The following is a 14,944-nucleotide window of genomic DNA, read 5'->3' as shown; positions in this document are numbered from 1 at the left end:
GACTGCCCTCTGTCCAGTGCCCGTCTGATGTTATCCGTTACTTCCAGCAGAGCTATTTCAGTACTATGGGCTGCCCTAAAACCCGATTGTGAGGAGTCTAGCAGTCCATGGCTCTCCAAATGGTCTACGAGCTGTTTGTTGACCAATGACTCAAGCATCTTAACAAAATGAGGGAGCAACGATTTTGGGCGATAATTAGAAAGAAGTTTAGGGTCTGCAGTGGATTTTTTTAATATAGGCCTAACTCTAGCAGTTTTCCATATTTTAGGAACTTCCGATTTTGACAGTGACATATTAAATAAGTCGGTGAGACTGTCTAACAAAGCTGGAACTATGATTGGAAGGATTCTTGGTGGCAAAGGATCGGTAGGAGAACCTGATTTTATTTTTATGATGGCTTTAGTCACTTCTTCAAGACTACACTGAGTAAATTCTTCCATAATGTGAGGAGGATCAAAGGCGGTTAATGAAAGATTCCCTGAAACATTAATGATGTTTTGGGGAGGAAAGGAATTGTGGATTGCTATGATCTTATCAAAAAATTTGGAAAGGGAGTCTACCCAATCCTGAGAAATAGAAGTTTGCAACTGGACGGATGGAGTAGAGAATTCTTTTAAGATTTGATAGAGCTCTTTGTTTGACTTTGCTGCCTTCTCGATACGATTTAGGATAAATTATTTTTTTGTCTGTCTAATTTTTTCCATATATTTATGGTGAACATCTTTATATGCTCCGCGGTCAATAGGATCTTTAGTTTTTTTCCATTTCCGCTCCGCCGTCCTACAAGAGAGCTTTGCTAACTTTAATTAACTAGTGAACCAAGAAGCAGCTTGGGTTTCAACTTTAACTCTAGTGAGAGGGGCAATTTTATCCAATGCATTAGTTATTGTTTTTTCTAAAAAAAAAAAATGCTCTTTGATCAATAGTATCATTTAAACTGGGTTGAATTATACTGAAGTAGGTAGAAAAAGAGGTAAATTGACTTTAATGATATGGTCGAAAATAACGAATTTTAATAAGCTATGATCCGACCATATTAATGGCAGTGGAGGCTCAACCTTAACCTTATTAGAGTTGGTTAGTAATAAGTCAAGCGTGTGACCAGCAATATGTGTGGGCCCAATCACCAATTGGACTAGTTCCAAGGTGCTTATGCTAGAAATTAGCTGTTCTGTATCTGAATCGTGTGATAGTTCCACATGGTAATTAAAATCTCCTAACAAGAGAAAATAATCTGAAGCTAATACATGTGGAGCAATTATCTCTAGCAGCTTATGTGGGAAATCATTTTTGGGGCCAGGAGGTCTATATACCAAAGCTCCTCTCGATGTTCCACCTAACAAACCTTCCATTTTAAAAACACACAATTCCATTTTATTCGTACATATAATTTCTAAAGAGGTGATATTCACATCCGAGGTAGTAGCTATAAGCAGGCCACCACCTATGTTCAATTCCCTATCTACTCTTGTTATGTTGTATTGGGGAGGAAAAGCAATAACAACATCTGGAGAGGCATGCTCATGCAACCACGTTTCCGTGATAAAACAGATGTCGGGTAATTCAGAGTCAATAAGACTCCATATTTCAACAGCATGTTTGGGAATGGAACGAGCGTTAAAATAAGGTGCTTTTAGTGATTTGGAGGTTTTTGTGGAGTTGGAGTAACATGATTCAAAAGTTTCACTAGGGGGAACGAATGTATTAGGACATAAAATCCTTTGTACCCCACTTGTTGTTATAGCTTCTGGTATTGCTGTATATTTACAAGATGGGTGGTCAAGATCTCTCAACTCCTGACTAGAATATTTGATCAAAGTCATTTTGGAGGCTTACTAGTTTCAAAGAAGAAAAACAGAGAAACTATGTTTAAAATAAATCATGCAGGGGTCGTGACAGCTGGCAGCGGACTGGCGCAGACAGGCTTGCCTTTGGCGCGCCGCTGCCCGGCCCTGCCTTTTGTAGGGCTAAGCTGAAGGAAGTTGCTAGTGTGCCAACTACAGTTCCGGTCGGCAGACCGGAAGTGAGGACTAACGCCTTCTCGTCCCTCCGCTCAATCGGCACAAGCCGTGGCAGACCAAGGACACAGGCGGCTACAGTACGGTGAGTGCTATACAGATTAAAAAGTGAATGATGGCGCAATTGAAATTAAAAATGACAGCAGCACAAAACTACAAATACTATTTCTGGTTGATCTCAAATGCCTGACTGAGCACAAACACAATTTTAGGAGAGTTCACGTAAGCCTAGGCTGCCACCCAGCAGACATGTTGCTGGACCCCTGGGTAGAGAGCCATCCGCTCTCGTGGATCTGCAACAATGCACATCCTGGGCGAGGTGCTAGTTCTCCTCCCCCAGGATGGGCAGGGGAAGCTTCAAAGGCATGCTACCTTTATGAGCGTCTCCAGGCCACTTGCTGTACTCCGCAACTGGCCCCCACCGGTTCTGACCCCCACTCTGGCGGGAAGATCGGCGGGAAAACCCAAGTGAGGAAAGGGGGAGTGCCAGCCTCTGCCAACCCCGCCCCTCAGGTGGGGGATGCAAGATGAAGCACAACTCCGGGCTCTCACCATCTTGAGGATGGGAGCCCTACCCAATCCGGACTAGGCTCCTGTCCCCCTCCCACTGGAGAGTGGCAGGATAGGGGGTGTATCCACCCCAGGGAAGGGACCCATTGGTCCCTGACCTTCACCTACCTGTAACGCCCCTAAATTTAGTAGTTAGGGGCTCCCTGAACCTTCCTTCCTCAATTCCCGATTCTGAAACTACCAAGAAGAACAAGAAGAAAGAAGACCTGCCGAGCAGCTGCTAACAAGAGAACGACACCAACTGACTTGGCCCCAGCCCTACAGGCCTGTCAACCATCGAATCTACTCCTGCTAAATCCCGGCGTCTCCAGTGGTCAGCAACCTCGAAATCCCCGGAGGACCTGACTGCCTTTCTCCTCTAAAAGACTGGGACTCCCACGAGCAGTGGTTCTGCTCAAACAAGCAACAACCCCTGGTGCCAAGCCAGGAACCGAAAACCCAGCACACTCTGCACCCACTGAGCCCGGCCTGTGCATGAGTGAACAAAGACCACGAGGACGTCCCCCCGGCGACTGTGACCAAGAATCCAGCACATAAGGACCCACCTTGATGCTCCTGACGACGCCTGCAGCCTCACAACCAGGGACCCCCCCCAACCGTGACCAGCTGAGGGTAAGATTTCCCGATGCCAAAAGACACCCCGGCGCCCTGCGGCCCCCTGTGCCCAACTCCTGGGTGCCTACCTAACCTAGAGCTCCCCAACTTACCTCTCGAAGTGGTCAGGGCCGGCTTTAGCGCTGGTGGCGCCCTGTGCGACAATGTTTGTTGGCGCGCCCCCCCCCCCCCAATGACTACCTCCACCACAGATTCTCACTAGCACCCTTTAACAGTGACCAAGTCGTCATAACCACTCTCTCTCAGATACATTGAATTAGCTATATAGCGCCACTCATACCAATGTAGGGTGTCAGAGCACTTTGCATGATACACACATTACACAGAGATAATCAATCAGAAGTGTGTAAATCAGTGTATGGGAAATGTTACATAAGCCAAAGGACTAAGGGGCACATGCATCAAGGTAGGCTTTTGCGATTCCTTAATTGTGATTATTAGGGAATCGCAATTAAGGAATCGCAAAAGCCTTTGCATGTAGGAATCGCTAAAAAAAATTGCGATTCCTAAACATTCCTTGATTGTGACTCGCAAATTGTGACTCGCAATTAAGAAATGGCTTACCATTCATCCCAATGGGCCTAAAGGCCCATAGGAATGAATGGGAATTGCATGCGCGACTTGCGAGTACCCAATAATTACTCGCAAATTGCGCATGTAATTTCAAGGGTGCCAAAAGGACGCCCTGTTGCACCCCTGAAATTGTAATGTGCACCCATGTTGTGCACACAAATGCCCCAAGGGTGTGTGTGTGTGTGTAACATGTAACTTTGAAAAAAACACTTTAGTGCATTTTTCAAAGTTTTTGCAAATTACCGACCAGTTTTTTTTCCGGTAATTTGTGACCCCTAATAGCGAAATCGCTATTTTAAATTGCTTCTAGCATTGCATTTAAGGAATCGCAATTTGCGATTCCTTAAATGCAATCGCAATTTGTGAATTTTGCATTTGGGATGATGCATTCCAAATGCAAAAATACCGGTCACAAAGGGGCAGATTCTGAGAATCTGCCTGTTTGTGACCGGTTTTTAGTTTTATGCATGGGGCCCTAAAAGTGTAGGAGTCATATGTCATCCATACTGGTGGGCAGTATAGTTTAAGAGTGCTTGGTGTGGAGAAGCACAAACTCAGTCAAAAAAGAAACAGCATAGTTGGGAGTTTTCTTTAATAATAAGAATCGATTTCTAGCCAAATTAACCCTTTTGCAACATTAATCAATGTTCTAATGTATATTTTGCAGTGTGTATGCAGTTCTATGATGAAAGTTAATAGCTCACTGTTCTATATTAGGACTTAGTTAATAGCTCACTGTTCTATATTAGGACTTTAAGTTATAAATTGCGTTTAAAAGCAGTAACCTGCTCATCCGTTTACATTATATGCACTGTGTAATCTACTTGGTACACGTTCTTTGCAGCAGGCATATTAACCCTCTGCACTAATTTCACATAAGTCAAAACCTCAACTATACAAAACTCTGATCCCTCTCCAGGATGAACATCAATCACGGAGTTATTTTGACATTTTTGTGAGGCCTGGCAATTGCCGATGAAAGGAATGCTGCAGCAGCAGGTGCTTTAAAAACGTAATTAACTTGCAAACACGGCGCCCCCAGGAAGCCAGCACCTGGTGCAGTGGCACCGTTCGCACCGCCCTAGAGCCGGCTAGAAATCGATTCTTATTATTAAAGAAAACTCCCAACTATGCTGTTTCTTTTTTGACTGAGTTTGTGCTTCTCCACACCAAGCACTCTTAAACTATACTGCCCACCAGTATGGATGACATATGACTCCTACACTTTTAGGGCCCCATGCATAAAACTAAAAACCGGTCACAAACAGGCAGATTCTCAGAATCTGCCCCTTTGTGACCGGTATTTTTGCATTTGGGATGCATTATCCCAAATGCAAAATTCACAAATTGCGATTGCATTTAAGGAATCGCAAATTGCGATTCCTTAAATGCAATGCTAGAAGCAATTTAAAATAGCGATTTCGCTATTAGGGGTCACAAAATACCGGGGAAAAAACTGGTCGGTAATTTGCAAAAACTTTGAAAAATGCACTAAAGTGCATTTTTCAAAGTTACATTTTACACACACACACACACCCTTGGGGCATTTGTGTGCACAACATGGGTGCACATTACAATTTCAGGGGTGCAACAGGGCGTCCTTTTGGCACCCTTGCACCCTTGAAATTACATGCGCAATTTGCGAGTAATTATTGGGTACTCGCAAGTCGCGCATGCAATTCCCGTTCATTCCTATGGGCCTTTAGGCCCATTGGGATGAATGGTAAGCCATTTCTTAATTGCTAGTCACAATTTGCGAGTTACAATTAAGGAATGTTTAGGAATCGCAATTTTTTTTAGCGATTCCTACATGCAAAGGCTTTTGCGATTCCTTAATTGCGATTCCCTAATAATCGCAATTAAGGAATCGCAAAAGCCTACCTTGATGCATGTGCCCCTTAGTCCTTTGGCTTATGGAACATTTCCCATACACTGATTTACACACTTCTGATTGATTATCTCTGTGTAATGTGTGTATGATGCAAAGTGCTCTGACACCCTACACTGGTATGAGTGGCGCTATATAACTAATTCAATGTATCTGAGAGTGGTTATGACGACTTGGTCACTGTTAAAGGGTGCTAGTGAGAATCTGTGGTGGAGGTAGTCATTGGGGGGGGGGGCAACAAACATTGTCGCACAGGGCGCCACCAGTGCTAAAGCCGGCCCTGGCTCCATCGAAGAGCTGTAAACGATGGTTTGAGGTGTTCATATCAGGGCCTGCCGCCTCCCCCAACACCGACACTAAAGCCCTGCGGCCTCAGTTCCGCAGAGCTGTGCTCACAGGTGAGGCGCGAGGCGAAGCCGCCATGCATGTGCGCGCGGCCTGCCGTCCAGCAGGTGCGCTGTGGTACTGTTGAAATGCCGATGCCTGTACCTCCCTCGTAGTGCTGTTCATGCAAGGCAACCCTACGCATCCTGGCCTGTGGCATTTCCCGATGTACCCCTCTGCCCGGTCACATTGCTATATAAGCAATTGTTGCGTTCGAGGTACCGCTTGTGGTGGGAGGTGCGGGTCTGGTTCCCCTCGCCTAGCGCTGGGTTTGAAAGTCGGGGTGTTTGTGGCGGCTCCTCCCCTTCCCTCCTGTAGGCGCAGCAGGCAGTTCCTGCTCGGGTCTGCTGCCGCTACATGCCTGTGTGCCTCTGCGGGCTCAGAGGCCGGGAGGGGAAGGGCCTGCAGCGGGCAGCGGACGCATGCCCCTCGCTGCTAGCCCTTCTGCCCTCATTACTGGAGAGAGGATGGCAGCGAGTCTCATTCACGATTTTTACATTAAACAAGCATTTGCAATGCAATAGGTCTCGCATTTATAAGAGTTTGAGCCATTGGCATTGTAAAATTACAATGCCTTTTATTTATGTTTTGGTTTTAAAACAAATAAAAGGCATTGTCATTTACAATGTCAGTAGCATAAACTCACATAAAAGCAGTGTGGGGAGTGCAGCAGTGTGCGGCGTGCAGCAGTGTGCGGCGTACAGCAGTGTGCGGCGTGCAGCAGTGTGTGGCGTGCAGCAGTGTGTGGCGTGCAGCAGTGTGCGGCGTGCAGCAGTGTGTGGCGTGCAGCAGTGTTTCGTGTAGCAGTGTGAGGCATGCAGCACTGTGTGGCGTGCAGCAGCGTGCAGCAGTGTGCGGCGTGCAGCAGTGTGCTGCGTGCAGCAGTGTCGTGCAGCATGCAGCAGTGAGTAATGCAGCAGTGTGCGGCGTGCAGCAGTGTGCGGCGTACAGCAGTGTGTGCCGTGCAGCAGTGTGTGGCATGCAGCAGTGTTTCGTGTAGCATTGTGCGGCGTGCAGCAGTGTGTGGCGTGCAGCAGTGTGTGGTGTGCAGCAGTGTGTGGCGTGCAGCAGTGTGTGGCGTGCAACAGTGTTTCGTGTAGCAGTGTGCGGCGTGCAGCAGTGTGCTGCGTGCAGCAGTGTGTGGTGCGCAGCAGTGTGTGGTGTGCAGCGGCGTGCAGCAGTATGTGGCGTGCAGCAGTGTGCGGCATGCAGCAGTGTGCGGCGTGCAGCACTGTTTCGTGTAGCAGTGTCAGGCACGCAGCACTGTGTGGCGTGCAGCGGCGTGCAGCAGTGTGCGGTGTGCAGCAGTGTGCGGCGTGCAGCAGTGTGCTGCGTGCAGCAGTGTCGTGCAGCATGCAGCAGTGAGTAATGCAGCAGTGTGCGGCGTGCAGCAGTATGCGCCGTGCAGCAGTGTGTGGTGTGTGGCGTGCAGCAGTGTTTCGTGTAGCATTGTGCGGTGTGCAGCAGTGTGTGGCGTGCAGCAGTGTTTCGTGTAGCAGTGTGCGGCGTGCAGCAGTGTGCGGCGTGCAGCAGTGTGCGGCGTGCAACAGTGTGCGGCGTGCAGCAGTGTGCGGCGTGCAGCAGTGTGAGGCGTGCAGCAAGGCGTGCAGCAGTGTGAGACGTGCAGCAGTGTGAGGCGTGCAGCAGTGTGAGGCGTGCAGCAGTGTGAGGCGTGCAGCAGTGTGAGGCGTGCAGCAGTGTTTCGTGTCGCAGTGTGCGGCATGCAGCAGTGTGTAATGCAGCAGTGTGTAATGCAGCAGTGTGCGCAGCAGTGTGCGGCATGCGGTAGTGTGCGGCATGCAGCAGAGTGCGGCATGCAGCAGTGTGTGGCATGCAGAAGTGTGTGGCATGGTTTGTAAACAACAAGAAAAGCGGACATCAAAGGAAGGGTGGGAGGGAACGAGCATATGGGGTGCGAGTTATAACGAAAGTTATTTGTTGTAAGAGGGGATGCAGGAAGTGAGGCCGAGTGTGCACTGTCGAAAGCAGTCTGCTGCTTTCAAGTCCGATGCTAGATGCCAGCTTCGCGCTTGAATGCCTCACATGAACTGGCCATAAACCGCATTCCTAAGGTCTTGTGCCCCTTACTAAATGTCTCTGAATGTGTGAGGCGGCGCACGCCCAGGAAGTAGCTGGTGGCAAATCGAATGCGCGTGGTTGTGCGCGTAACCGCCACCCGATCCGCCTGGGAAGTCTTTGGGAGCATTTTCTGAAGCCCCTACATAAGTCTCGCTGAGCGATCGGTTACGCGATAGCCAGGCGAGACCTAAAAATCTGAAATCTAGAGGTAGAGAGTACCCCAGTCCGGCGCCGTAATTCTGTATACCGAGTCGAAACTTGTAGTTCAACGCACGAGTGCGACAGTAGATCTATGTTTCGCAGTCAGTTCCTGACATCTGGAACCATTTGTTCAGACAGTAGCAGAAATGTTTAACAAGTGCGTCCCGAAAATGAGAAACAAGCATTGGCATAGCCAATAGGTCTCGCCTTTGGGACCTTATAAGTGTTTAGCCATGCAACAGTTGCATAACGAAATACTTATAAGGTCCCAAAAGCGAGACCTATTAGCTATGCAAAGCGGCCGTGCGGCCGCGAAAGTGATCGCGATCGCAATCACGATCGAACATCAAAGCAGCCGTGCGGCCGCGAAACCGAAAGTAATGGCGGTAAAGCACGGCGCCCGCGCACATGCACTGTGGCTCTAGGCTGGCCTGGTAGCACTTTTTGGAGCCCTCTCAATAAGTCTCGCCAGACCAGCGCATGCGCTGGGTCAGGCGAGACCTAAAAAAAACAAGCCACCGATAGATGTCCCTTGAGAAAGCTGCAAGGAAGACCCTTTGTCGCTAGGTATCCCTTCTTGATGAGGTAAAGCAGCTGCAATACCAATTCACAAAAGAAATGAAAACAAAATACCCTATTGATGTGTTTTCAAGGCATAGTCCCTGGGTATTAAATCACAACACATACAGTAAAGTAATACTGTGTTTTCGAATGCAAAAATATATATATAAATATATATATATTGTCTTGCAATAGACCTTGATGTTTTTAACTGTAATGAATGAAAGGAGATGCAAATAAAAGGAGTGCAGCGGCAAACAGACTTGTGCATTTTATTGTGAAGGTGGTGACACCCGGCTGTGGCTCACGGCAACTTAAGCTCTCATATACCCGAGTGCTTTTGACATGCTGCTCACACCTTAACCAAGAGCCAATCTAGTGGATACAAAATATACAAAAGTGGGTTCATTCTTTACCCAGACAGCGATGTACCTCCAGACTCCTGAGTGTCTGAAGACAAACAGATGAACTTTGACCTGCGACCTCTACACCCCGGATAGTGCTTTGACTGCAGTGCTGTTCTTTCTTTTTAGAGGTGTGAGGGCTTAAGAGGGGATACTATCAATCTTGCACAAAGTTCCCGTTCGTGTGTCAAGCAAGACAACCACATTGGAAGTGCAACACTAGCGCGTCAGAAGGCGCAAGTTACAAGACGTCAGTCGAGCCAGAAGCCAGTATTGTCTAATGTCAGTATTGTCCAGCATCCGTCTGCGCTCATGCCTCCATGCTCGATCAATGTACCCAAGTCGAGTTGCAGTAAAAACCACAGAAAATTAGACGAAACCGCACAAAAAGAAATTGAGGTAACTTGGAAATGTAGCAGGGTTATAAACGTTATGCAACTAACCGGGAACCGAGGTTTAAGTCAATGCGCTGCTATAGAACATTAAAGGCTGCCGCCCACCTTTCAGAGAACACCAGACAGTACAAAACACGTGCAGACGACGCCAAAATAAAGAGCAAGCAGGGGAAAAGGAAAAACAGGCAGGGGGAACAAAAGCTTATAATCGGGGCAACATGCTCGCTAATGACAGGCCCTAGTAGCACTGATTATTAATTGCTGCAGTGACGCGCTCGCTTTCACTTTCGTCGGGAGCAAAAGGATTTCTTGTCTTTATGCGGCCATGTGTTTAAACACATGGCCCCATAAAGATAAGAAACCTTTTACGGCAGAAGGAAAGCAGACGAGCCCGTCCAAGTGGGCCGTCTGAAAGAGCCAAAAGTAAACGTCACAAAGAGCTCTTTCCCAATGGCTGGCCACCGTTTAGCATAAACGGTGACGCCGGCCAAAGGGAAAGAGGGGCGGGGCTTAAAGCCCTTTACTTAAACTACCCTAAAAACATTAAATCTCGCCAGCGAGACTGCACATGTGCACAGCCCATGCCAGCCGAGACCTAAAAACGGCGCGATTTAAATGTTTAAAAAATGTATTACAACAGTTAGGCACTTGAAATTAAGGTAGGCGCGCTTGATGCCTTGCCGCGTCTGAGCTTTAACAGCGAGGGTTTTAGGGTTTGTAGAGATGAAAAATATCCGTATGGCAAAAGAAGCACTGTTACTTGATATGGCTAACGTGCTTAAAAAAGTAAAATATAGTATTTTCCTTTACATTGGATAGTAGTTTTTTTAAAATGACAGATGTGGAGTGTATCTACCATCTTTTGGAGGAGATACTCCTGCTACGCCCCCTTACTGAAATGCACAGCAAACTAAGATAACAATTGCGATCGCATATTGTGCCACTAACACTGTACGGAAAGGCAGGTGCATCATTTGAGAAATCTTAACCTACTTTTTTCTTGGATTTACTTTTGCACACAGGTTCGGTCGCGAGCAAAAATAGAGAAGATCCGAGCCAGTTTATTCAACAGCAGCGACCTGATTGGTTTATCCGGGCTGGATGGAGAGGACGAATTAATGGAAATGTCAACGGAAGAAATTCTAACTGTATCCACCGTAAACCAGAGTTTGTTTGATACCCAGGGAATTCCAGGACTGGAAGACTATTTCACTGACAAATCTATAAAAGGTCTGCATTTTGCCTCGTTGTTATTATTAGGTTTATCGTTAGCCAAGGCATTTTGATGTTGTTAAAATGATCTATAACATTTTAGGAGCCATTGGTCTGTTGTGTAATTCATAGTCCAATTCAACCATTAACTTCAGTGAGTTATGCAGTCTGCTCTTCTCAAGGAGCACACAAAGTAGTTCCCTTCAGTGCCAGGGACTACCATGGGTAAGTGTGCTTTTTGATGCCCAAAAACACATTTTTTGCTTACATGTATCTGATGTTTTTGTTGACTTTTATATACTCGGAACGGCTAGACAGCTTTCAGAGTTTTACAAAAACAATGACCCCAAAAAAACAAGCATTGGCGGTGCTTATTTTTAAGTTGCTTGTGAAGGCTTAATTTAGTAGCTTGGGTTCAGTTGAGACTAACTGAATCGTAAAATTCCATTTAACCTGAAATATCAAATGTCATTAAATGTTTTATGGCAAATTAGAAGATTTTTATTTTGATGAAGCTGTTATATATAACAGGTATTTTTCTTTCAGCTAATCCTGAACTAAATATGTCTAGTAGTTTACTATTGATTGGACTGTAGCATTTTAAGTGTTATGCTAAGAACGTTTGCTATGTTGCATGTATTAACTCAGCCACAGATGTGGCTGTTAAAGAAAACTTTGCAACCAGAAGAAAATGCGTTTGTACTCCGACAGGACCACTTCAGCCTCACTGATAAGAGCACCATTGAATAGAATAATAGTTTAAAAAAATTAAAATAAGCAGTTTGAGATTTAAGTTGTCTATCACCAAATAAAGGAGCAATATTTATTATAGTATATGATTTGAATTTTAGAATTGTCACACCTCAAAAATATGTTGGTGCAACGGTGGATTGACACACCAATTCAAGGATCACACTGTTTTATATCTGGTGCATTGTGCACTTAGCAATTGTAAACCAGAAATAGATTTTTTGCATAAAAAAACATATAAGAGCACAAAATGAGAAATTTAAAAAAGTTGTAAGAGTGAAGATATCCAATCTAGATATGTGTGGGGAAAATTAATATAATGTATTTTAGTGCAGTTAATCGCATTTTCACCTGACTAGATTTTAGTGTTTATTTAATGATTCCTGCCCTATTGGTTTTAATGGACAATTTTTCTTCTGCACATTCTTTATATTTGAGATATCCGAGTTGCAGACTTGGAACCTAGGGTTTTGGACCCCCATTTCCGTTCCATGGTGTTGCAGTGGCATTGTGCTACACCATATGATATAGCAGTCTTGTACATCCATGCTTTGCCTTGCCCGACCACTTGAGTTACCTTTTCTGCAGCTAGTTGCTGAGAATGTAGAACTCAGTGAGAGCCATATCCAGCAAAGTTTGGATTCCTTTGTCTAGTAATTCCTATTTGTTTTTCTTATCACATTCTGCAGAACATCTTCAAGGTTTTCAGGAACTGCAAGAAAGTAGTGTTAAAGACCGACACCCATGACTGTTCTATTTGTTTTTTGCTGCTTATAACAGCAATTGGAAATGCGATGCGTGTATGTCTCAGTATGATGGTGAAGGCTCAGACTGTAACAGAAAAAATATAATAGCTCGGGCAAACGTGCGGCCTGAGAGCAGGGGGGCTTTTTGAGTGAGGAACAGGCCTGCATTCTCCACTCAAGGGACGGAAACTCCTAGGGGAGTTCTTCAGTCTGAAAAAGCCCATTTAAGCACATTTAGAAGAGGATGTGGTCGCAGTTCTAAACCTGGTCTTCCAGATATCGGCATATCTCCGAGACAAAGGGGAAGAATGCCCTCTCTGGACAATTAAGACAAGCTACAGTTGATCTGGATTTTTCATTAATGTCTTGGAGAGGAAGCCTCTATCCCGACTTCAGCAGTTGAGAGAAGTCACTTTTGATGCCTGCTCCATTGCATGGCAAATACGACGATCTGAAAGAAACACGTTAGTTAGATTCCTCACCTTAGAATATCCCCAGGCGTCAGGCTGGATCCGGAAAGATTTTTCGTCAGCAATACCCCTTGCGCGTCGCTAGGCATCGTCTGCGTCCGTCGTCGGCGTCGTGTGCCGGAATTACGTTGTCGGAGTACTTAGACGTCGCCCTCGCACGCTGACGTCAGTTCTTCTTTTTTCCGCGCCAGACAGCGCCGATCCGGGAAGAGCTTACCCCTTAGTCAATTTTTGCCTTTACTGCCTGGGGGCCGACCACGACGCGGAGTCGTGCCCCGATTGTCAGGCCTTGACCTCGAAGGCTAGGCGGGAGCGGTCCCGTAAGCTTCTCGAGCTTCGGCACTCGGCTCCGCGCCGCTCACGGTCCCGGTCCAGGAGGAGGTCCAAGGACCAGTCGCGGAGCCGCAGTCACCATCATCGCTCGTCGGGCTCGAAGTCTTCGGGTAAGTCGAAGCGATCCAAGAAGTCCAAGAGGCGACACCGCTCTTCGGACTCCCCTCGTCGGTCGCGCGACTCGGCCGAGGGTCAGAGTGGTCCCACCCCCGCGGAGCCGCAGGAGCCGCGTCAGTCTCCATACCCGCCGGTCCCTGGGACTGACGCGACTCCGGCGGAGGTCAGTGCCCTCCTCTCGGCCATGAGGGGCCTGGCTCCGCCGTCGACGGCTGCCGGCGCGCCTTCGGGCCCCGCGGGCCGACTGGGTGACCTCGTGTGCCGGCGGCTCTGGCCCCGGCGCCGTCGACGACTTTGGTCCCGACGCCGCAGGTCCCCGAGGGATCCAGGCCTGGATCTCTGTCGGCGCCGGTCGACCTCACGCCGCCTCCTCCTCCGGCGCCGACACGGTTCCACCTCCGGCGCGTCGACGGACGACGCCGTTCCTCGGTTTAGCCCCTGTCTGGACCCGATGCCGGCACGGCGCCACCCGGCTCCGCACCCGACGGATGACCGTTTCATCTACCGTCTGGCTCCGATCGTTCCTCCTGTTTATCAGGAATCGGATGACTGGGGCGACTGGGAGGGGTCTGAGGACCCTATGGCCCTCCAGGGTCAACTTTCACAGGACTGGGCAGACGAACTGGGGGATGCCAGTGGTCTGCACACTTCGCCGGACGCTGGCTTCATCTCTCCTCCGACTGTGGCTTTGGAGGAAGGTGCAGCTTTTTCAGTGGTGCTGCGCAAGGCGGCCACAGCCCTGGGGCTCGAGTTGCCTGCTGTGGCCGTGAGGACTAATATCCTCACAGAGGTGCTTCAACCGTCAGCAAGCTCCACAGAGCCTCTGCTGCAGTTCAATGAGGCCCTCGTCGACGTTCTGCAGGGCACTTGGTCCAAGCCCTCCACAGTTCCTCCTGTGGATCGGAACGTGGCCCGGCGCCACCGCCCTGCTCCGGGCGACCCCAGTTTCCTGTCCCAACACCCCACCCCCGAGAGCCAGGTTATCCAGGCCTCCACTTCCCAATCCTCCTTCCCGTCCGGTTTCCGGATCGGGAATCCAAGAGGCTGGAACAGTTCGGAAAGAATCTCTTCTCCTCCCTGAGTTTGGGCATGCGGTCTTTGAACACCGCTTGCCTCTTGGACTGTTTCTCCCACACTCTGTGGGATGCGGTGGAGGACGTGCTGCCACTGTGTCCGGAGGAGGCCCGAACACGTCTCTCCCAGGCACTTGCTGACTGGCGAGATGCAGCTCGACATGCCATACGGTGTGGACTTGACACCACGGACTCGCTGGGTAGGGCGATTTCCACCACGGTGGCACTCCAGCGCCACGCCTGGCTGAGGTCCACGTCTTTTTCGGGGGATGTCCAGAGTACCCTCATGGATATGCCCTTTGATGGCGCTCGCCTTTTTGGTGAGAAGGCGGATTGTGCGCTGGCTCGTTTTAAGGACTCCCGGGCTACGGCCACGTCCTTGGGTCTCTCGGCCCCACGGCCGCAAACTTCCGCCTTTCGCCCCTTTCGTGGCCAAGGAAGGGGCGCCTCCTCACGTCCGCCTAGCCACCGGCTGCAGAACCAACCTGCACGCGGTCGCGGACGTGGGATCCGCCGTGGCGGTTCTAGAGGACAACGTGCCGGTCAGTCCACATC

The 14,944-nt window shown here is 48.5% G+C and overlaps 1 protein-coding gene across 2 annotated transcripts in view; it reads left to right on the top strand.

The window, feature by feature from the left end:
• The window catches only part of HECTD4 (HECT domain E3 ubiquitin protein ligase 4), a 2,430,065-nt gene that overhangs the window by 1,820,585 nt on the left and 594,536 nt on the right, over positions 1 to 14,944 (top strand). For both annotated transcript variants that reach the window (XM_085634374.1, XM_085634373.1), the window contains exon 64: positions 10,711 to 10,918. In XM_085634374.1, coding sequence (XP_085490500.1) covers positions 10,711 to 10,918 — 208 coding nt within the window. The remainder of the gene's footprint in view (positions 1 to 10,710; positions 10,919 to 14,944) is intronic.

The sequence above is a fragment of the Triturus cristatus genome, chromosome 11 (genome assembly GCF_964204655.1).
Source record: "Triturus cristatus chromosome 11, aTriCri1.1, whole genome shotgun sequence".
NCBI classification, from domain to species: domain Eukaryota; kingdom Metazoa; phylum Chordata; class Amphibia; order Caudata; family Salamandridae; genus Triturus; species Triturus cristatus.
This window is presented reverse-complemented; position numbering and strand designations above follow the sequence as displayed.